This window comes from Populus alba, chromosome 9 (genome assembly GCF_005239225.2).
Source record: "Populus alba chromosome 9, ASM523922v2, whole genome shotgun sequence".
NCBI lineage: Eukaryota > Viridiplantae > Streptophyta > Magnoliopsida > Malpighiales > Salicaceae > Populus > Populus alba.
The window spans coordinates 2,360,954-2,383,598 of NC_133292.1; the positions used below are offsets into that span (position 1 = coordinate 2,360,954).

A 22,645-nucleotide genomic window follows, 5' to 3' on the forward strand; every position below is an offset into this window, starting at 1 on the left:
CTATAAATTTTCTTAGTGCTACTGGATTTTATTGACTCGCTGTTTGTTTCATGCAAAATAAATTTTCTTTGGAAATATTGTAGATGAAAAATAAGTACTTTGTGTTTGGTGTGTATGGAGAACTGAGTGTTAAGGAAGAAAAGATGAGAATTAATTAGCATAAGGGTCCTTTTGTTGACAGGTTTTGCAAGCTTTGAGAAGGTTGAAAGGAAGATCAAATAAGAGCAAGGAGAAGATGTCCACTGAGACACAAACTTCTGTTTGACCAGCTAACTGAAGATGCCAACAAGCTGTTGGATCATGGCGAGTACAGTTTAATGTTTTCTTTTTATTTTAGCTCTTTCTTAAGATTTCATTGAAGGTAAAAGTATGCCTGAGTAATTTATGATGTCCATTTGGTCATCGTTTTTGTTCGTTGAGCCCCCTGCTCTCCATAGTTTTTGGCCACACAACACTGATTTAATCATCCACCATGCAGATGTATATCACGACAAGCAAGAGGTTTTTCAAGCGTGAGGCAGGTTGGGGACAATATATGATAGTTTTCCTTGTCCTTATTTATGTTACCAGTGATACTCCATTCCAGTTCTAACTTTTGAATAGAAGAATCAGGATATTGTTATGTGGGTGTGTCATATAATATGCAACTATTTGTGTTGTCTTAGTTGGATTGTCATTGGATATTTTTCAGATGGTCAACTAATTAATATACCACAACAATCTGTTGTCTATACATGTTATGAGTTGTGATTTCAGGATGAAGAGTTTTTAGAAAAGCTTCTATCTGCAAAAAAGTTTCATCACCTCTTCATGCACTTTTTTGCTAAACTGTGGAAATTCCTTCTCAGTGTTTATTGAATAATTTTTTGCAATGTTCTTTTAGAAGGATATGAAAGATTAGCTTTAGCTAGGGGGAAGTGGCAGCCATCAGTGAAGGCCTGGAGAATTCTGGTAATGGCATGGAGAAAGGGCTTGTCCTCTGGTGTGACTGGTCTTTGGCACGGCCCTCGTCAGCTCCCTCTGATGTGGACGTGGGTCCTTCAATCCCAAGTGTATCTACTGCAGAGATCTCAGGCTGTGATGGTGATGCATTTGACATGTTTGGGGATGATGAGGATAATGCCACTGCTATTGCAAGTCAGCAATCATCAGACGGTCTTAATGCCATTTCTGGAGGTAAGCTTTTATGATTAGCTACGAGGATTGTAGAAATTTTGGGATGAAAATAGTAATAGCATAGTCAGTTGTGCGGATGAAGTAGTTATGCATCCCGTGCTTGGTCTTATGTTTCTTATTGCTTGTTATGCAGCTGGATCTTTGCAAAATGATTATGTCTATGACGAGACTTCTGGGTACTCTCTCCTCTCTTTTCCAGGCTTTTAAGTAAATTGCAATAGAATTTCTTGTAGTTATAGTATTTTTATGTATTGTTGATCTGTTTGCAACGAGTTTTCTTGTTCTAAACCTTGATAATCTTCCATAGTTTTGGTAGTATTTAGGATGTGGTATTGGTTGCAAAATTTATTCCCCAGCTTTTGAAGCTGTAATGTTTTTATATGTTCCAACTATTGAAGTTGAAGAAAAGAATTTTTGCAATCTACATCATTAATTTTCCCCCCATAATTATCATGGTTAGAGACAATCCAAAATGGTGTGGTGTTAGTTCAAAATTCACAACCCAACTTTCTAAGCGATGCTGTTGTTTCTGTTCCAAATATTCGAGTGAGAAGTTTTACAACAAGGTTGTTAATTTTTTTTAAGCTTTATAAAACAGGGTCTTATCTGAGTTTGATTCATTTCAGAATAACAGAAACCAGTTTTTTTTTTAATGGATGTTTCTATGCAATGAGAACACACTAATATTAATTTGTAGAACTGTCAAAATAACTCCTAATTCGATAGACTAGGTATAGTTGTGTCCAATTACTTCGAACAACTGTTTCCTTTATGATTTTATTCTTTGTCCATTTTTAAAGATGATCACCATTAGGCCTTTTTCTCTTTGATGATATTCCCATACATGTTTTAATTTGTCTTTTGATATAATTTAGAGCATTGTGGGTAAACATTTTGATTGTTTTTTCATAGACTTTTTTAACTTGTAAAGAACATCTTCAATAATCCATATTTTAATTGACTTGTCATTTTCTTAAATTTTTATGTCTTCTTGTTGCTTTTGACTTGTGATTTATTCAAGTTAATCATGTTACAGATTTGTTATTCGGGCTAACAATGTTTTTTGCTCCAATCTTACAATTGAGTTTAATTTGCGATAATTATCCAGTCATTAATTCTGTAAACACTTGTATCTTTCACTTTTTGATTTTTCCAGGGACATGGGGTAGCAGAAAATATGACCACAATATTGTTATATACACTTAGGGTTTGCATAGAAGTTAAACTAACATTGAATTTCCTTTGCCAGTTACTACTACAGCAGCAGTTTGGGATATTATTATGACCCATCTACAGGACTGTACTGCCAGGCAACATCAGGGCAATGGTAATTAACTCGCAATTTCTTTCAATTATATTATTAATTTCACTTGACTCTGGTTTCCTTTGTGGATTAGCTTTTAAAGTAACTCGCTTGTGTTAGAAGAAACTTCTGACTTTATGATTTAGGTGTTGCTCTTTGCTTGCCTTGTATTGATATCCACACATGGGAAAGGTGAGAGTATTGTGGAGGGACATCAGATGGGTCCAACTCACACTTGATATGTGCTTAGAAAATCAGATCATGTACCAGGTGTTAGTATGTACTAGCACATGAGATACGAAATTCAGGCTGGATTGGTTCAACTTCTTGCCATCACTTCCCGCACTTCCATTTATGGAGTAACTTAGATCATTGCCTCTCTTCCTGATCAGAGCCATATTTAATTAAGGCTTTAGATGTGTTGAGCTCATTAATTTTGTCAATCTGGGGAGTTTTAAAGCTGTGTGCAGTTTAAAAGTCTTTTATGCTACGGAAAAGATGGGCAGGAGATTTATACCAGGATTGTCTTAGATATTTATACAAATGATTTGCTATATAGCTAGGAAGACTTTTCACCATTGCTATTTATGTTTATCTTATCTTATTACTGCGTAGCATCTACAGATCCCCGGTGAATGATAATGTCCATTGGGAATATGGGGAATAAAGAATCCAATGGATCTCCTCTTCTCTGCTAAGCATGGTAGAGGAGAATGCATTTTGACTTGTCTCCTACTTTTGAACCAAAAGAAAAGGAAAGATGAAAACTGAATAAAGAATCCAATGGATCTCCTCTTCTCTGCTAAGCATGGTAGAGGAGAATGCATTTTGACTTGTCTCCTACTTTTGAACCAAAAGAAAAGGAAAGATGAAAACTGACTCCCCTCTGGAGTGTCGGGAGAAAACAATTCTTAATTGTTGGTTAAAAAAAAAAAAGCTGCTCAAAAAGACTAGCCATGGTAAGGAAGAAGGGGGGAACGATCACACATGGAGAGCGCTCCACGCTTTCTTTCCTTTGGATCATAAATTAAGTAGAACCTTGCTTTCTTTCCTCTGGATCATAAATTAAGTAGAACCTTAAGTTAATAGTTAATTAAATTCGAATGAATGGAATCTATTTTAGTTGGTAGCAGTCATTGAATGAGATATCTACAGCATGTATTTGCAATAGTACATGGCCCTTAGATTAATTGTTTTTCCTTTGTTTCTTGTGTTAGGTACTCCTTCAATGAGGAAACTGGCACGTACAACGAAATTCAGGAGGTTGCATCCAATGCAAACTAAAGAAACTGATTTTGTTACTTGTTTGAGGAATCTGTACAGGTTTAAAGTGACTCTGAAATCAGATATCTGATAGATCTGACACGACCTCTGTTCTTAATGCTAGTGATCTGACCCATGGACTGATCTTTCATTTTGATAGATGAGCTGAAATTTCTTCGTTGTGAATGCCGATGCCGATGCCGATGCCGATGCCGATGCCGATGCCGATGCCGATGCCGATGCTAAGATATGTTGTGTTTTATGATGTTGTTTTTAGAAGCCTAATGTTCAGTTGCAGCAGCAAGGATAGGATGTAGCAAATTTATGCAAGCATCTCTTAACTTAATACAAATTTCTGGAGATTTGCATCCCATCAATTGGATGGCTTCCCTTTGGGTTTGATATCCATTATTGGGGAATCCTCTCTCTTGTTTGGAAGCTGCTTTTTCTGGTGCCTTGTTTATTCATTCATGCTGGTTGATTCTTCTGGAAATGCAAATAACAGGTACTGCTGCCTGTCGTGAACTCTGTGTATTAAAATAGAAACTATTACAATGCTAAAGGGATATAGAATTAGAAAATATTATCCTTTGAAAGATGAAAATAATTTTTAAAATATAAATTGCATTTATTTTTATTTTGTTATCAATTTTGCGGTGGCCATTTGTTTCGAAACAAAGAGGGTATGATGTCTGTTTATTTTATTTTTCTGACAAAAATGCATATGCTCTTTATGCATTTGTGATGGGAGTTGCCGGATTTACTTGAATCTTAATACCCTCTTTATATTTTTTAAAATACCTGAAAATGATGACCTTCCCAATAAAAATAATATTTTTATCTATGTAAATAAATAACTGCTTTTATTTATAACTTAATTGTTTGACAAGAGTTAATCCGTTCAAATTGAAATCATTACAAATTATATATAAAAAAGGAAAGAAAAGATAGGAGTGAATTCACACAAAATGAAAAGATTAGAAATCATCAAAAAAAATAAAAAAAATTGAGGAATCTCTCCTATCCTTCCTCGGTTCCTTTTCTTTTCTATCAGAAGATGTATGCATGCATCAACTCCTTCCCTTTTTATTTATGGGAGGATTTTGATCCTCTCTTTTTTTTAGTTTCAAAAAATATTTTAAAAAAAAAATTGAATTGAATTTTTTTTATTTCAAATTAATATTTTTTATATTTTAATTTGTTTTGATGAACCAATATCAAAAATAATTTTTAAAATATAAAAAAATATTATTTTCATCCATCCAAGTCATGGCTAGCAAAATCCATCCCTCATTTGTCCTAAGCTTTCAAAATATCATACATCTTGACGTTGTCGTCTCAGCACAAATCTTGGATGTGGATTTGCTCCTCTCTAGCGCCTCGTACTTGGTTGTTACTGATTTGGAGACGCGTTTTCTTCCTCATGAGGGATTTAACCTCTTACTGTTTCCTCTCTTTTCTATAAAGAAATGAGTTTTGGCATAAAGTGAGTTTTATAGCTCAACAGTTTTTAATTTTAATTTTAATTATGGTTTAAGAAAATAGATTTAAAAGAATGTGTATTTGATTAAAATTGTTATAATATGAGTTTTTACTTGTAAAATAAATGAAATATATATTTTTATAAATAAATAAAAATAATATTGTTTTAGCTTTTTCAAAATCAAGATTTCAAACCCAAATGAAATCATTGTAAAAAAAAAAAAAGTTATTTAACTAACCAAACTATTTTTTTATGTGATTGACAAAAACATACAAGTTACAACCAAAAAAAAAAAACTAAAACAAAAAGTAAATGCATTGTAGCTATGCACATATTTTTTTTATTCACCGCAGTAGTAAAATGATACTTTTACCCTTCACTAAAAAATCATAAGCCTTAGTTTTGGGGGTATTTTGATCTTTTTATACAGTTCATTGGTCATTTAATAATTGTATGGGGGTATTTATGTCTTCTCCAATTTTTAAACATTTAAATTATTTAATTACCCCTAATTTCAAAACAAACTAAAACGGTTGGCTAAGGGTATTTTTGCCCTTTTCTTTTTCTTTTTATAATTGAAAGCCTTCTTTGCCCTTACAGTTAAAGAGAGATGAACCATTGAGCAAAGGGTATTTGAATCTTTTCAAATATGTTTTATGGTGAATCTCATATACACGGGGTAATTTGATCTTTTTCTCTTGAAATATTAATTTGTTATTCAGTAAAGCTCTTGACGCGTGAAAACCATGCATAAGAGCGTGGGAAACGCAACGTGTAATGCCTCATAGTTACAAAACAAGTCTTTTGGTCATCTCATTGGATGTATCGTGCTTCTTCTTCCACCAAGTGCGGCGTATTTAGTTTTAGGTGTGGTTGTCTGTCGTCAGTTCATCTATCTATTTTTTTCTTTTCATTCTTTTCTCTCTCCTCCTAAAAAATACAAGTTTGTCCTTTATTTGTTTGGTTTTTTAGTTTCAGTTTTTATTATTTTGATGTTTGATTTTTTTTTTTATCATTTTATAAAAGTTTTATTTGTTTTCAATTTAGTATTTCAATTCTAATTAGGTATATTTTATTTTTTCCAATTCAATCCTTATTGTTTAAATTCTAATTTCTTTTCCTTGATCATTTTGTGAAAGTTTTTTTTTTTAATTTAGTCCTCAATTATAATTTGTCATGTGTAATATTTTTTAATTTGGTCCTTCTTCTTTTAATTTCTTTTTTTTTCTTTGCCCCTTTGTCAAGATTTTGGTGGTTTTCAATTTCATCCTTCAATCCAAGTTTTTTTTTCTAATTTAGTCCTCATACTTTTATTTTTTTCATTTTGTTAATTTCTTTTTTGTTTTCAATTTAAACTCAAATCAAATACTTTTTCCATGCCTTCTAATTTATTTATTTTTTTCACCCTTATTCTTTTAATTGCTAAATTTTATTTTAAATCCTTTTATTTTAATTTATTTTCCTTCTAGTTTTATCATTCAACATTTGATTTGTTGAGAGTTTGACTTTTTAGTTTTGGCATGTACAACACTTCTGGTGTGATAACCCATGGTATGGCTTTTAAAGTTATCTATGTCATGGTTTTTATACCCGATCTAGGGGTCAATTTGAGGCAAGATGTTGGTCATGAGTCAAGTGGGTTGACCCGAGTAAGGTTGTTTGACCCAGGTCAACCCTTTTTTATAAACATATAAAAATAACATCATTCTAAAAAGAAAATAAAAAAAAAATCAAAGGGTTTTAATAGGTTTGTCCATGACTAGTTAGGTTACGAGCCAACTTTATTTTTTGATCACATCAGACTAGGTCAATCCCCTTTTATTTTTGTTGGAACATTGTTTGGTCTAGGCCCTTGATCACTTAGGTCACATGTCAGGATGTCAGAATTGTTCGATTTAAATAGATCATTTATCAAGTTATTTCAGTCTCATTACTAGGACTATAGGTTTTAAGAGTTAACTCGAGTTTGCTCGCCTCTTATTATCTGGCTTATATGTTTATCATGCATCCTCGGGTTTGCTCAACTCAAGTTTTTTTTTATATATATATATATATATCTAATTACATGTGTTTCTATGGGTTTTTTTAGGTTAACTTTGCTATTTAAAAAAAAAAAAAAAAAATTTACCATCGTTGCTATTTTTTTTTATCATCTTATTAATCAGCTTATGCAATCAATTCAATCAAGGTTGTTAAAAATTATTTTTTGACTCGTAAAATCATATAATTTTACGAGTCAAAATATGCTTCACGTGCTGAACTGTTTGAAAAAATTAAAAATGAAAAAAATTATAAAATCAGATAAAATCATAAAAAATCACAAGTTTAAGATCGATTGAACGATTTCACCAAAATATGAATAAATATTTCCCTCCATGCTCTAGTTGTCCGCGCCTATTGGCTGGGTAAATGCACAATCACACATACGTGCCTATGCCTATAACGCTGATGAGAACGAGGAGGCTTACGGGCAACAACATATGCACACAAGACCACAAATCTATTTCAAATGGAATCAATCACCGGCCGCCACATGGCAATGGATATTTGCTCAATTTGCTTTATGCCTTGTTTGTTTCAAGGAAACTGAATTCCAGGAATTCAGTTTCCTCATTTTCCAGTGTTTGGCAACCATCCGGAAAGTTAGTCAAAGGAAAGTTAATTCCTTAACTTTCCGGTCAACAAGAAAATTACTTTTACCCGCAGGAAAGTGTTTTCCTTTCCTTATCAAAAGGAAAACACTTTCCTTTATTGATAAAACGCATCTTCTTCTCTCTGTGCCCGAAAATAGTTGAAAAGCAAAGAAGATCTGCTTGGCATTCTCTCTGTGTCCGAAGCCGTTTCAATTGCAGGGATGCTTGGCATTCTCTGGTTATAAACCAAAGAAGATGAGAGAGCGCAGGGGGAAGAAAAAAAAGAAAAACTAGGGAAAAACTGAGCAAGAAAAAACTGGAAAAAAAAGAAGCAGAACCAAGGACCAAAAGGAGAGAAACCCAGAAGCAAGAAAACGAAGACGCTGGAAACACATACAAGGGTGCTGAGAACCAGCAAGAAAAAACCCAGAACAATTCACGAAGAACAGGAGGAGGAACAAAAAAAAGACGAGGAACAGAGAGGGAGAAAACGAGTGATATTATAAAAGATTAAAAGATCCCACTACAAATAATTATTATAGTTTAGTGCATCTTGTACGTGTATAGTTTAGTGCAAATAATTATTATAGTTTAGTGCATCTTAAAGATTAAAAGTTTTTTTTCATACCAACAAAAAAACCCAAATATATAACTCTTTAACATAAACTAATTTGGCTTTGTTCATATGAAAAAAAAAAAAAACTTATTTTAAGCTTTTAAAATTAAAAAATATATATATTAATAAATTTACTTAAAAAATATTTCACAAGCTTATTTCTCTATAATATGATATGACATATATAGTTATATTTTATAAAATAAGTTATGTATGAATACATGATATAATAAAAAAATTCATCATTATACTTTTTAGATTTTATTTTTTTATTGTAAGTGATTAAATATTTATATTAAATATTATATATATATATTAGATAAACTTGAAAAAAAAAATTAATTCATTAATAAATTATTTTCCAATTCATTTTCCATAACACAAACAAACACTGGAAAGTGTTTTCCAGTTCATTTTTCATAACACTACCAAACATTGGAAAATACTTTCCCGGAATTCACTTTCCAGGAATTCACTTTCCCCGGAATTCACTTTCCAAAAGGAATTCACTTTCCTGCAAACAAACGGAGTCTTAATGTCTTCTCTGTTCCGTCCTTGTTTGTTTTCTTCTACATCGAGAAGAGAAAGTCAAAGAGGTCTCAATGAAATGAACATGGCAACAAATATCATATCAGACAATAAGCCCATATAGCATTTCCCAATTGTGGGTGCCATGTTTTATTTTTTAAAATTTGTGTTGAGCTTTTTTATATTGTCTTGAACTCATGAAAAATAAAGCTAGTTTTAGTTTGTATGATATATCAATAAATTATTTATTTTAAGTTTATTAATTCTTAATTAATGAAAAATTACTTAAATTATGTATAAATTTTTATTTGAACCATACATTTTAAAATGCTTGAACTATATATGAATTTTTATTTGAAGCATGAATTTTTTTTTAATATATTTTAAATTTTCTTATAATTTTATGATCTTTTTTTACAATCCAAGTTTATTACCCCTTTTTCGTGCCAATTAAAAATTTATTTTTAACAACCTTGCATTTAATGCTATAACCTAATGCTTGCTCTTTTTCTTCTTCTTCTTCTTTTATCATTTTATCCTTTTATTTTTTATTTTTAATTTAACCTTCTAATCAAATAATTGTTCCCAACCTCTAAATTAGTTTTTATTTCAATTTTCACCTCAATTAATTTTTTTCTTTAATTTTAGATCCTTGCATGTAATTAATTTTTTTCTAATTTGTTAAGGATAAGCTTTCATTTTAATAACTTATCACAAGCCAAACCCGAGAATCAACCTATAACAAATCTCAAGTCCAGAGATAGGTTAATTGACTTTTAACCAAAGTCAACTTTTTTAATTTTTTAATATGTAAAAATGACTTTGATCTTTATAAAAAAAAAAATCTTAGGTTTTGGTTAAAATTTTTGCCTAAATGGTGAGCCATGCTACAACCTAGGTTATTAATTTTTTATTTATTTATTAAAACCTAAAATTAATAATGTTTTTTATTTAAAATAAACTTGTGACATTTTAATTTTTTTTTAAAAAAAAAAAAACTCGGACCCACGATGTATGACATGCCCCATCGAGTCCATTCATCCAAGAAATCGAGTCTGAAACCTCTACATTCTAATCAAATATATATTTAATGGAAAGAAAAGACTATGAATTGAAATCATAGAATCGTCAAAAGAGATTTGATCAAACTCAGACTAGTTACATTGAAACGAAACAGGAGCAGGCTATCCCGACTACAAGTTTGCGTGATTAATCTCCTTTGAAGAATCAAAGGAGGCAGAAACATCCCAAGGCCAAACAATTTGGTGCCTCCGCCATTTCCATTTAAAATCCATGAAAATAAACATCAAACACCCCCATTATTTTTTTCTCGAGAAAAAATATCAAAATTCAGAACAATTTTCTCACTACAAAACGCATTTTTCTTTTCAGACAGGATATTGTTTAACTGAAGCAGTGAAGTATGAAATTATTGCTCATAAAAATAAACAGTTCCCAAGTTTTTTCAGAAAATTGAATTCAACAAGCTGAAGCCTCTACTTTTGCAATACATTGCCAAAACCACCAGTCATCATTTCTAAAATGGCACATACCTACGAGGAATCCCACAAAAAGTTGAGATGAAACAGTCCCAACTGCAGACTACCTTAGGTTACAATGCCTAAAAGAATTAAAGTTTACTCATTTTGAGATGGTCAATCAGGACTAAGAAAAACCCCAGAACCAAATAACATATGAAAATGAATTTTTTTTAACAAGTTGACCCGTGCGTGTTCAGAATTTTAGTGCAGACTTTTCAAGTGTTTTTTGCTTAAAAATACATCAAAAAAATCAATTTGGTGCCTTTTCAAGACAAGTGCAATTTTAAAAAAGCACTAAAAAACAAAAGCTACCACACTCCCAACTCCCAAACAGGTTCTTATGCCTTGGTCAAAATTCACACAATACAAATACCAACAGTTAAAAGGCACAGTTATTCAATTCTCTAAAAAGCACTCTGGTTCTTGGTGAGAAAATTCTCTACGGGTTATGCTTGCATGGCAATCTACACAAGGGAACACAAAGCTAAACCCATAGAAACAGCGAGATGATACTGAACAGATCACAAATGCAGTTAGTGATGTAATAATACTACCAACCAACTAGTTCAAAGAACATACAATAAGCACACTCAAAAGTGTTTAGAAGATACAATCTAGATAAAGCACAAGGACCAGGTGGCAGATGTACAATCCAATACATAAGAAACCTTAACCAAAAAGAAAAAGATAAGATAAGGGTTAAGAAACAGCAGTTATCTTTCCCTAATGGGCATAAAATTTGACTGGAGCACAATAAAAAAAAAGGAAAAAAAAAAAAGCAAATTGCAAAGCAACTTTTTCCAAACAAAGTATCGCAGTAAAGTGGATGACATGGCAAAGCATACAACTTATGGAACTGACAGCAAGCCAGCAACACAGCAAGGTAGCAGCCACCACCAGTATCAAAAGTGCTAGTACCATTACCGAACCAACCCCATCATGGAGGGCAGCAACTGACCGCTACAGGTGATTATTCACTAATACTTGCATAAGTTACGGACCGACCAATATCATACAACAGAACAGGCATCAGCCATCACTTCAACAGCTACAGTCACGGACTTGTATGCTTACTTCACTACATTGAGCAACATTAGTTAAAAGGTTATATTGGTGGCGTTAAGCATGGCAAAGTCTTATGCCCCAAACAAATAATAGGCAGAATCATGTTAACCTGGCCTGTAAAAAACTGCGGCTGCAAAATTCAGAACTGCATATTATGTCTCATACTATGTATCAGTATGAGATCTATTAACAGGTCCACTTCATTTGCAGCATCAGCTACAGGCAAAACACGATCATCTTGTGTCCACCTTCTATACCATCACAGCAACTACCACCCCCATCTCAGGACCAATAATTTCAAGATAAACAAAGACCAGAAGATAATCAGGTCAAACATCAGACACCAGAATGACACGATTTGTTTTGAAATCAGGGGTGGACGTTTTTTTATCTTACCACTCATCAGAAATTTAGAGAAATCACAACCACGATCATCCATCTATGTTTTTACAAACAGCATCAACAGCTACAATATCCACAATATCAACATCCTGGCCATCTGCCCCACGTCAATCTTTTCCGGAACAAAACTATAAAATCCAATGAATGCACGTGTTAAATCAGCCTTCTCATGCAATAAATCACACCCACACAAAACATGATCCCAAATCCAAGAGAACAAAAGAAAATCAAGCACAATAATGTGGCTTACAACTCAAGTCTTTCACGGAGAGTAAAGTATCAGACTACAAACTATAAAGTCCATACAAGGCAAACCCACCAAGTTAATTAGAGATGCATTGGGTTCAACATAGAAATATATAAGCACCAAACCAGTTCTTAAAACCTGACCAGAACATATTCAACGATTAAAAGAGAGTTCAGCTGTAGCAACGTAACCATCAGATTGGCACTAGTCAAAGTGCCACAAAAGATCCATGCAACCCTCAAAGCTCATTCCTACACAATGAAAAAACAGAACCAGCCAGTTAAGAAATCCTCATATGCACTCAATAAATGGGAGCATGAGGAGAACAACTCACATCAACATCTGAATTTCGCGGGGATGGGCTACGAGACACAGCAGGCCGACCTCGTGGAGAAGCACTTCGAGGGATTGGAGACCCACCATCACGGCTGCGTCTATCAGGGCTTTCACCTTTCACAGGGGAGTTCTTACGTGGGGAATAACTCCTTCGAGGTTCCAGGCTCCGCCGAGGGGAGAGACTGAAATATTACCAAGACCATTAAAAAGATATAGTAACAGCAAGAAGACAAAGCTATCAGCTTAAAATTGACAACAATGCACTAATAAGCAAAGATATAAACCTATCCCTAGACCGGCTGCTACTTCGCCGCTCATCATCATAACGGCTTCTACCACGTCCTCTGGAGTAATCAGGACTGGCACTGCGACTCCTGCTCCGTCTACGATAATCTTTGTCCTTTGCACGGTACCTGTCACGGTCAGACCTGTCCCTGTCCCTGCTTCTGCTCCTACTTCTCTTCCTAGAGTCCCTATCTCTAGAGTCATCTCGGTACCTGAAGATATTAATTAATAGGTTCCACACCAAGAAACAATAAAACAACACAGTGACAACATGCTCGATCACAAACATATACCACCAACAAAAACCCTCTCCACCACAAAATTTGCACCTAGAGAATAAACCAGAACAGAAAAAAGGCTAATTTGACATTAAAGTGCAGAAACATATTTTACTAAAGTAAATTTCAAAGGGTAAAAACCCATGAAGTGCTATTGTAACAAGAAAAAACAGTAGATTACAGGGAAAAGAAAAGCATAGAAGGCAGAATTTTGTAGAGAGCAAGCTAATGACAGCAAAACCTATCAATTGCAAGAGGTTCTTGGGATCTACATGCATAAAGATTGATGCTAAGGGACATTCTAGTTACCTCAGAATTCAGAGGTCAGAACAGCTACCGTACTAGAATAATCTTGGGAAGCTATATTTATAAAACTAATCAATAACTCACTAATAAAAAAAAAAGGCGCAAAAAAAGGTACCTTCTCCGAGGGCTGCGACTTCTGGACCTGTGCCTTGATTTTGAAGGCGTTTCAACAATCCTTCCCTTATGACTGATACAGAAATAAAGAGGCAATTCAGAATCCAATGAACCATAAACATAGCAGCTACAATTAAAAAATCAACACACCAGTTATCATAACAAACAATTCATGACCCGGAACTTACATCCTCTCAGCCTTGGGCCCATATTTTGCGAACTGAACTGTTATTTCGCGACCATCAACAACCCTCCCTGAAAAGAAAAACAAACAAAAACCTTAAATAATCCAATATGCTCAACCAGATAAAAATGTAAATAAAGAGGAAGAGGGAGTATACCATCTAGCCTTTCCACTGCCTTCTGAGCTTCATCAGCGTATTTGTAGCGCACAAATGCAAAGCCCCTCGATTCCCCAGTTCTAAACGACCAAGAACAACTTTAAGTAAAAAAAAAAAAAAAAAAAACAGGAGAGAGTTGTGAAGAAGGTGACAATAATAACCTTCGATCTCTAGGGATGAAGATGTCAACAACCTTGCCGTACTTGTCGAATAGCGGAAACAGATCATCAGCAGTAGTGCCTGATAACATAAACCAAATCATACATACATACATATATACATACATAAGCAGACAGAGACAATGAGAGGCAGGGAGGTAGTGGAGCTTACGGAAGGTGATGTTGAGGACGAGAAGAGAGTATGTGTCGGCGATGTCTGGAGGGCCAGACCTGCCGAAGTGAGACATCTTTTGCAGAGAGAGTTAGGGTTTGCGGTTCAGAAAGAGATCGAGAGAACTTTCTTGAAGAAAATCTTGCTGGGGTTATTCATATAGTAGATTCATCGCCTTATTTAGTCCTTGTACTTTTGTAATTATCTTGGTATGGTACCTTCACTATTTTTCGTTGAATTATGTTGTCAGTATACTCGTGAAGCTCTTTTAATTTGGCCAAAAAGTAAGGGTGATCATTCGAAAAAAAAATTGTTATTTCAAAAAAAAAAAATTCATTATTTGAATTGACAAAATAATTTTTTTTATTTTTTTAATTATATTTTTTCAAAATTATACTTGAAAAATCCATGCTAAACCTAACCCAATTTAATTTTAGTTTCATAATAAATTAATTAATAAAATAGTTAACATATATGGGAAATACTATAATTTTTTCTCTCTCTCTTGTATATTGTTACAGTATCTTTTTTATTGGTGTTTTTTTTAAACACTATTTTTTATATGATTTTTTTTTAATTATTTTTTATATAAAAAAAATCTTTTTATTTTATATTTTTATAATGTTAACATGGTTTGCAGATTTACGGGTTTATTAATATAACTTAGATTGCCCAGCTGCTTTATGTTATGGGTTTGGTGTGGTTTCTTTTTTTCTTATTTTTTTTTTAATTGAACTTAACTTTTTTATAGTTTGTTTTTTTATATATATAATTAAAAAATAGTTTAGAGAAAAATTATATTATTAAACTTTATAAAATACCAAAAATTGAAGGATGTAGGGAAATCATTGTTCGCTGTAAAATTACAATAATAATCTATAGTGTTTTGCTTTCTTTTTTCTTTTTTGTTTTTTGAATTTCTGTTATGATTTTTTAAAAAAATATGTTTTTGTTGATTTCATCTTTTAAAATTAAAATTGTTGAGAATTTAACTTCATAATTTACTTCCTTTTATTTTGTCTTTATATGAGGTTAGTATAGTTTATAGATTTGCCAAGGTAACCCGGGTTGCCTCGGTTTATAATTTTTTATGGATTGTGTTTTTTAATTGAACTTGACTTTTTTATAGTTTATTTTTTCCCATGCAATTAAAAAAATAGTTTTAGAGAAAAGTCAGGTTATTAAACTTTATAAAGTACTAAAAATTAAAAGATATGAGGAAACTAATATTCACCTACACACATTGCGCTATGAATGATAATAGTAATCCATGGTGTTTTGCTTTATTTTTTTTTTCTTTTTGAATTTTTATTATGATTTTTTTAATTTGTTTTTGTCGATTTCATCTTTTAATATTGGTATGGTTGAAAATTTGGCTTTATAATTTATTTCCTTTTATTTTACCTTTCTTTAAGGTTAGTATCGTTTGCGGATTTATTAGGGTAACCCGGATTCCCCTGGTTCACAAGTTTGATAGGGTGTCTTTTTTTTAATTGAACTTAACTTTTCTATAGTCTATTTTTTTTTCATATAGTTTTTTTAAAATAGTTTTTAGAGAAAAAATTATGTTATTAAACTTTCTAAAATCTATGGACCTATTCATATGTTTGGCTAGTTAACTTGGTTTTTTGGGAGTGGCAAGTTAACTATTTTTTAATTAAATTTTTTTATTTCATCCTTAAATACTGAGTTAATTGGAAATTCAGTTTTATAATTAGTTCTATTTCATCTTTTATGAGGTTATCATGATCTAAAAAAAACATCTCAGTATTGTATTGATGTTTGATTTCACAATCATCTATTTTTGTTATCATATAGTAAATAACAAATAGTTTTGACAAAAAACAAAAAAAAATTATAATTTCAGTAGAATTCATGACCTAGTTCATAGGTTTGATTTACTAGCTTGGCTTACATGATTCATATGTTTGACAAGTTTACTCACCGATAAAATATGTTTTTTTTGTTTCTAGTCTTTTTATTGTTTTTAACTTTTTTTTTCTTGATTTTATCATTTAATATTAGATTAGTTGAGAGATATTCTACATCATGGATTTTTGTTTGCATTCTATAAGGATAATTGTCTCAAGTAAGTATCTATTTTTAGGTCAGTACTTAATTTGATGAGCATATATTTTTATAATATAATTAAATAAAAAAAGTTATTCAGCCCAATAGAGTCTATGACCCGGGTCGCGAGAGGACCGAAGTTGATCAAATTTGTCATTGTTTTAATTTTTTTTTTTTCAAATTATCATCTTGAAGTTTTTTAAAGAAGTTAATTCATATTTTTATCGATTATCAAGGTTGCATTTGAATCTATGAAATTAATTTATTTAAGTCGAGGTAACTTCCACATGGTTTAATTAAAAACTTGAGTTGGGTAAATAGCTGAATTGATTCAAAATTAACTCATCTGGTCAGGTTTAATAACACAGTTAAAAATTTATTCATGCTCTTAATTTTTTTAAATTTAAGAAATAATTGGCCTGCCCATGACAAAAGCAAGCTAATATACTAGTTATACTTTTTCATGAGTCGAACAAGAAATTCAAGAAGAACAAAATGACTACAAGACCCTCGTACATAATAATGGGGAAGCCTTGATTAACTTGACACGCTCATTCTCTCTTCCTCCCATAATCTATCATCATTTGACACTCTCTTTCTTTTTTTTTTTTCATTGCAAATTCGAATTTAGTTTTATTTTGAATTTATGTAATAGCTTAACCACTGAACTGAAATCAACTTCCATGGTCAGATTTCTTATGCTCAATTGTTTTATGTAACTAAACCAAGAAAAAAAAATAGTTTTATTGTAAAATTTTATTTGTTAGTGTCTCTCTTCTCAACTGTTACTGGCTAATAAAATTACTCGAATTTATATAATTGATCCTAAGACATATTTTTATACCTAATTTACTATATGTCTATTTATACCTAAACAAATTTGAAGATATTATATGTAACCATTTGAAAACAAATTTCATCTGTTACTATCAAATTCGCATGAGTTTTCAAAAATTAATCAAAAATATATTGTTTTATATGGATTATATATAAAATTAGGATTTACCCCAATGAACAATAAAAAAACAAATTCATCAATTAACAAAAACAAAATTACAACAACATAAACAACTTGCCAATAAAAGAGAAATAACAACTTCCTCTTCTTTCAAGAATGATATGTTCCTAGGACATCTCTCGAGTAGAACACCCCCATATGTTCTCTTATCAAGCATTTTTCATCGGTTACATTATGTTCGATATCGTGAAAACAAATCGTACCTTTTCTTGTAGTAAAAGCGGTATAAAAACTAGAAGTAGATTCTTATATTTAAAATAATATAATCTGAACCTAAATGAGATGAAATTAGAAAAGATATCACTATGTCGCGACTTAACTTAGATTGAGATAAAAAAAAAACATTTTCCCTAAACTGTGCAACAATAAGATAACCCATCAAAAGAAAAAAATATGGTTTACCCAGAAGCAATCCAAATTGCTAAGAATTTGTACTTGGATTTTAGCTGAAGAAAAAATTAGGGAATTAGAAGATTAATAACGTTAGGGTTCTAAAACTAACAAAATTAAGGAAGTTTTTGTTCAGAAATTTAGCTGAAGTTTTTCTTAGTATTAACTCTTACTCTCTATTAAGGTCTTAACACAACTTAATAAAATATATAAGCCATGAAACTTTAGAATGTGTTAAAACAATGTGATTATATATCTAGATAAAGGTAGATGATCATACATAAATTATATCAAAAGCTCAACGGAAAGAAAATAACTTATCGTGTTCCTTTACATCGGTGATTATGATATAAAAACCCTAACATTATAAAGGAGTAAAATCCATGATATTTTTATAATTGTAATTCAAACTATTATGCATGTATACTTGTAAATTGTTACCAGGATATTAGAATCACAAAAGCTAGCTTGTAAACATGTTTGAACATAAGAGCTTAAAAAAACTGCATATTACTGGTCTCTGAATTCACAAAAGCTATTATGCATCTAGACTAGCATTATAGATCTAAATTCAAAAAATACATTTGTTAATATCTACAAGTGTATAGAGAGAAACACAATCGATAACAATTAGAAGGAAAGTTTCACAAGACAAAACAAAATCTCACCACTCTCTCTATAACACTTTTACACATACAGTGATACAAAAGAAATTACCTTGCTCGTCGTCCCAGATTTCTTATGATCGTCATTGATTGTGATTTCTTATTATTATTGTTTTGTTGATTAGTCATCGTGAAGAAAAAAAATGCGGAATAATATATGAAATTTATTGGGTTAGGGGAAAAAATTAAAGACGTTAACTATTGAAAAATGAGAGCTGTAGAGGTGATGGGATGGAAGTTGCAATGGAATGGAGGTGATGGAGGGAACACATAGAGATGTTATTGGCACAGGCAAGTTATTATGCTATTAGTATACGTAGGTTATTAATTAGTTATTACTAGATACTTGACTCATGTTTCGTCGTGAGTTAACTATTTTTTTCTCAACAAAAAAAACTTTATACACAAGCTTTTTTCGATGCGTTTTTGTATTTTTTAAAATTTTGAGTGAATAAAAAAAATTATGCATACATGTAATCAAATAAATCGAGAACTATATGTGGTAATAAGTGAAAAAAAAATCATAAAACAATAATTAAAAATAAAAATTGAAAAATCAAGATATTTAATTTTGTTAGACAAGTACATTTGCATAGTTGTGTTTATTAAATTTATTAATTAAAATAATTTTTTTATTCAATTGAGCAATAATAAAAATACGTGAATTTTTTATAAAAAACAAGTAAAAGTGCTATAGTTGGACATGCTTCTTGATAGTAATTTAAAGAAAGTAAAAACACACTAATTTAGACAGAAAGATTTTATACTTACAAAGTTGATAGTAAAAGTGATATGTTTGACTTCGCAAACTTCAAGATATTTTTTTCTTACACTAGTCCAGATTCTTTGCTTACAAAGGTGTTTCTTTTGACAATCAATTTTTTCAAACTTCAATGTCATTTTTAACTTTAATCAAGATAATTTTTTTAAATTGTTGCTTAAGTTACTATCGACATTGATTGTAGTAAGGTTACTCGACTTATTAAAAATTCAACATTTTTTTTCTTTGGTTCAAATTTTTTTTATTAAATTTATTGCCCGTCATCCCAGATTTACTGATTGTGCTCTCTTATTATTATAGTTGTGTTGCTTAGTCATTGTGAAGAAAAAAGTAGGGAATTATCTATGAAATTTATTGGGTTAAGGGAAAAGTTGTAAGACACCGGCAATTAAAAAATAGAAAAGTTGCAAAGGTGATGAAATGGAAGCAGCGATGGAATGGAGGTGATAGATGGAACAAATAGAGATGTTTTTAGCATACATAGATTATTAATGAGTTATTACTAGATATTTGATCCGTGTTTTATCGTGAATTAGATATTGAACAACACATATAGGGAGGATTGTGGAATCATTGTTCTTTACATCATCGAGATGATATTGAACAACAAAGAGATATCATAATAGATATAATTCAAAATAGCATAATCATATCGAACCAAGATTGCAACGTGGATTTTGAACGACTACATGATACAAGTTAAAGGGAAATGTACACCCTACTTGCACTCAAGTCGTACTTGAATCTAATGTGTTTAGTGAGACTACATAATGAATACATGTCAGGGCCTCTTTTATTGATTATTGTTTAGTGATTTTTTCAGAAATGTACACTTTACTTTTTTTGTTAGTTTTTATTCTTTTCTATCCTTAATTTTACAAAAACTATTTTATGCATTGAGCTCATGTTAGGCCCGACAGGCGGGCGCTTTATGAGCCTGGATCATTCGATGGATGTCATGCGCACTAGTCTTAAAACAACCTTGTACTTTAGGTAAGTAACTAACATTTTGTCTTTTCTTGAAATATGTATTAATATCTTGTCCTTTATTGTAGATCTTTGCCTTAATGCATCTTCCATCTTTGGCTAGTGTGGTAAATCAAGGTACAATACTTGCCAAAGACGATGAGTTTCCTCTCTTGGTGAGTTGGACAACTTCTTTAGAGATGGTATCTTGAGATTTTCGTAAGAAGAAATCATCAAGCGACTATTCTAGACTTTTGAATGAGGTGCAGGACGATCAGGTAAACATTATATGTATAGAAATTGGATTTAATGATAGTTTTACATGTACTTTTTTTTATAGGATCGTTCTTCTTATAGGTTATATGGAAGCCATGTAAAGGTATCAAATTGCCTTCATATTTGAATAACCAACTGCCAATATCGATATGCATAACATTTCTTATTTGTTTTAATGAGTGTTTTGCATGTCGACCTGATTTATGTTGTAGGTAGCTTGGATTAACGGAGGTTAGATTGAATTTGAAAGAGTTACAAAAAAATAGTGTACAAAACGAGGTGTAGGGGAACTAAAGGTATATTGGAAGGAAGGTGAATTTTTTAAGTATATTGAACATTGGAGATGCAGGAAAAATTATGTCATCGAAGATCCCTCTCACCCTTTTCACTTTGTGTGGTTCATCAAAAATCCCTCTCTTCCCCGGCACCCTGTGCGGTTATTTCCTCCTACTTCTAGCTCTTCACCTCAAGTTTCTCAGGCTATTTTTACTTTGTTATAATTTTTTTGTGCTTTGACCTTTTTTAATTATTATTTTCCCAATATATTATCATACTCGATTGTTTCATCTTTATTCATATTTGATTCTCATAATTGTTATTGTCTTGCAATAATAACAGTACATGCACCAAAACTAACATCGAGGCAGAGTGGTTAATTCAATGTTTATTAAAGAACTCTAAAACGCGTGGGGAAAGTACTGTAGCTTTCCCCACGGTTTTCTCCGCCAAAACATATATTGTCTCTGCAGTTGAATGTCTTACTCGCTTTCCCACAGAATATATTACCACTGAATAAGTTTGGAAGAAACGACATCATGATTACAGCGTCTTAAATGCTTTGAAAAATCAGGCTGTCATTTTTTTGTTCCCACTGTTTTTCGATCTTTGTGTTTCTTCTGTGGAGTTCATAAGATTCAAGGAATTATTGAATTGTCAGACATCTTATCACCTTTGAAATAATTAAAAGGAAGAGGCAATAAACTTATATGTTACACGTCTGCAGGTTCTTTAATTTAGAGAGTGTCAAGTCAACCAGTCTTTTTAATGCTGCATTAAATGCTTTTGGGTTTTATTTAGATAAAGTAAAGCTGCTAATCTTTTTAGTGGTGCCTTAGATAAATGTGGCGTGTACATGCTGTTCGGTTTTGATTGTTTCCTGTTCAGTTTTGGTTGGGATTTCTGTTCTGGTTAGTGTACGTGCTTGGCAGAGAATTCTAATTCTTTTATTTCATGGGATGGTGCTGTTTTGGAGTGCTGTTTTTAGCTGGCCGATTATCTCAGCTCTCACCTCTCTACTCCCACCTCTCTTATAATATTTGAACACATTGTCAGCTCTCCTCTTCCCCAGCCAAAAGCCACACCAGCAATCACCATCCACACGACAGACCAGCAACAACAGCAAGCATCTCCACCGTGCAAACACCATCCTCACGACAGACCAGCAACAGCAGCAAGCATCTCCCCCAGGCCAGGTAGCTTCTTCTCTTCTTGCTTATCCAGGCGAATCATGCATCTCTCAGCTCGGACCTCTATAGTAGAGTCGAAGTATACTAAGTGACGGGCGAGAACAAAAGCATCACAGCTGGTCCACTAATCCATCCAAGCTGACCAATAGCCGAAGCCAAGGAGAGAACTCCGGACCCTATAACAGCTGTTATGATGTGAGCACTTGCAGTCCACACAGTTCCTGTTTGAAGAAACAACAAAAGAAAGACTCAGGATAAAAAACACGACCATATGGCTAATATTTTTTCTTCTTCTTTCAGAGTTGTCCAGAATGTTAAATAAAGAAGAGTGAACTTACCAGTTCGTTTGGGGCGGCCATCATCATCAAACCACTTGGAGCCACTTCGTGGATTGCTGTCAATTGAGACGCTGAAAACCTGGTGAGGGAGTTGGTTCTTGGCGGGTGTGTTCTCACCCACTGCAGAATGCATGAGTAGTTAATTACCTGTTGCTTGCAATCTGCTTTGCCAAGGGAGATAGCCATTTCGTTAATTATTCTTTTCTGATAATTGTTGACAGTTGGTTACATATATTTGGTGCTCCATTTCATAAGCTCTGCCGATGGAAAAAGCCTGCTTCAGGTTGAGTTTTTGTTTGTTCATGTTTTTTAACTCTGCTCATCTTGCTGTCTGCGTATTGTGCAAGGGCTGTGCTCAGTGATTTTCGACGTTTGCATCAATTAGCCACCTGGAAAGGGGCTGATTTTTATTTCATTAGGCATTTTCT

General features: G+C 32.4%; 2 protein-coding genes across 3 annotated transcripts; one reads left to right on the top strand and one right to left on the bottom strand.

Moving 5' to 3' along the window:
* The first annotated feature begins 959 nt into the window (after nt 1-959).
* Nucleotides 960-4,209, top strand: LOC118053863 (uncharacterized). The gene is made up of 4 exons (XM_035065266.2): nt 960-1,176; nt 1,310-1,352; nt 2,426-2,503; nt 3,697-4,209. Exons 1-4 carry the CDS (start codon nt 960-962, stop codon nt 3,761-3,763), a joined length of 405 nt encoding a protein of 134 aa, XP_034921157.1. The 3' UTR covers nt 3,764-4,209.
* An 8,008-nt stretch (nt 4,210-12,217) lies between these two features.
* Nucleotides 12,218-14,407, bottom strand: LOC118053806 (uncharacterized). Of its 2 annotated transcripts, none has more exons than XM_035065186.2 (8): nt 14,248-14,407; nt 14,079-14,157; nt 13,918-13,997; nt 13,765-13,831; nt 13,578-13,649; nt 12,878-13,072; nt 12,592-12,775; nt 12,218-12,508 (listed from the first exon to the last, which is right to left on the bottom strand). In XM_035065186.2, exons 1-8 carry the CDS (start codon nt 14,321-14,323, stop codon nt 12,503-12,505), a joined length of 759 nt encoding a protein of 252 aa, XP_034921077.1. In that variant the 5' UTR covers nt 14,324-14,407; the 3' UTR covers nt 12,218-12,502. The 2 variants fall into 2 exon arrangements, with proteins under 2 accessions (XP_034921077.1, XP_073267623.1); XM_073411522.1 differs by having other exon boundaries at nt 12,878-13,086; nt 13,574-13,649.
* Nucleotides 14,408-22,645: the final 8,238 nt, after the last annotated feature.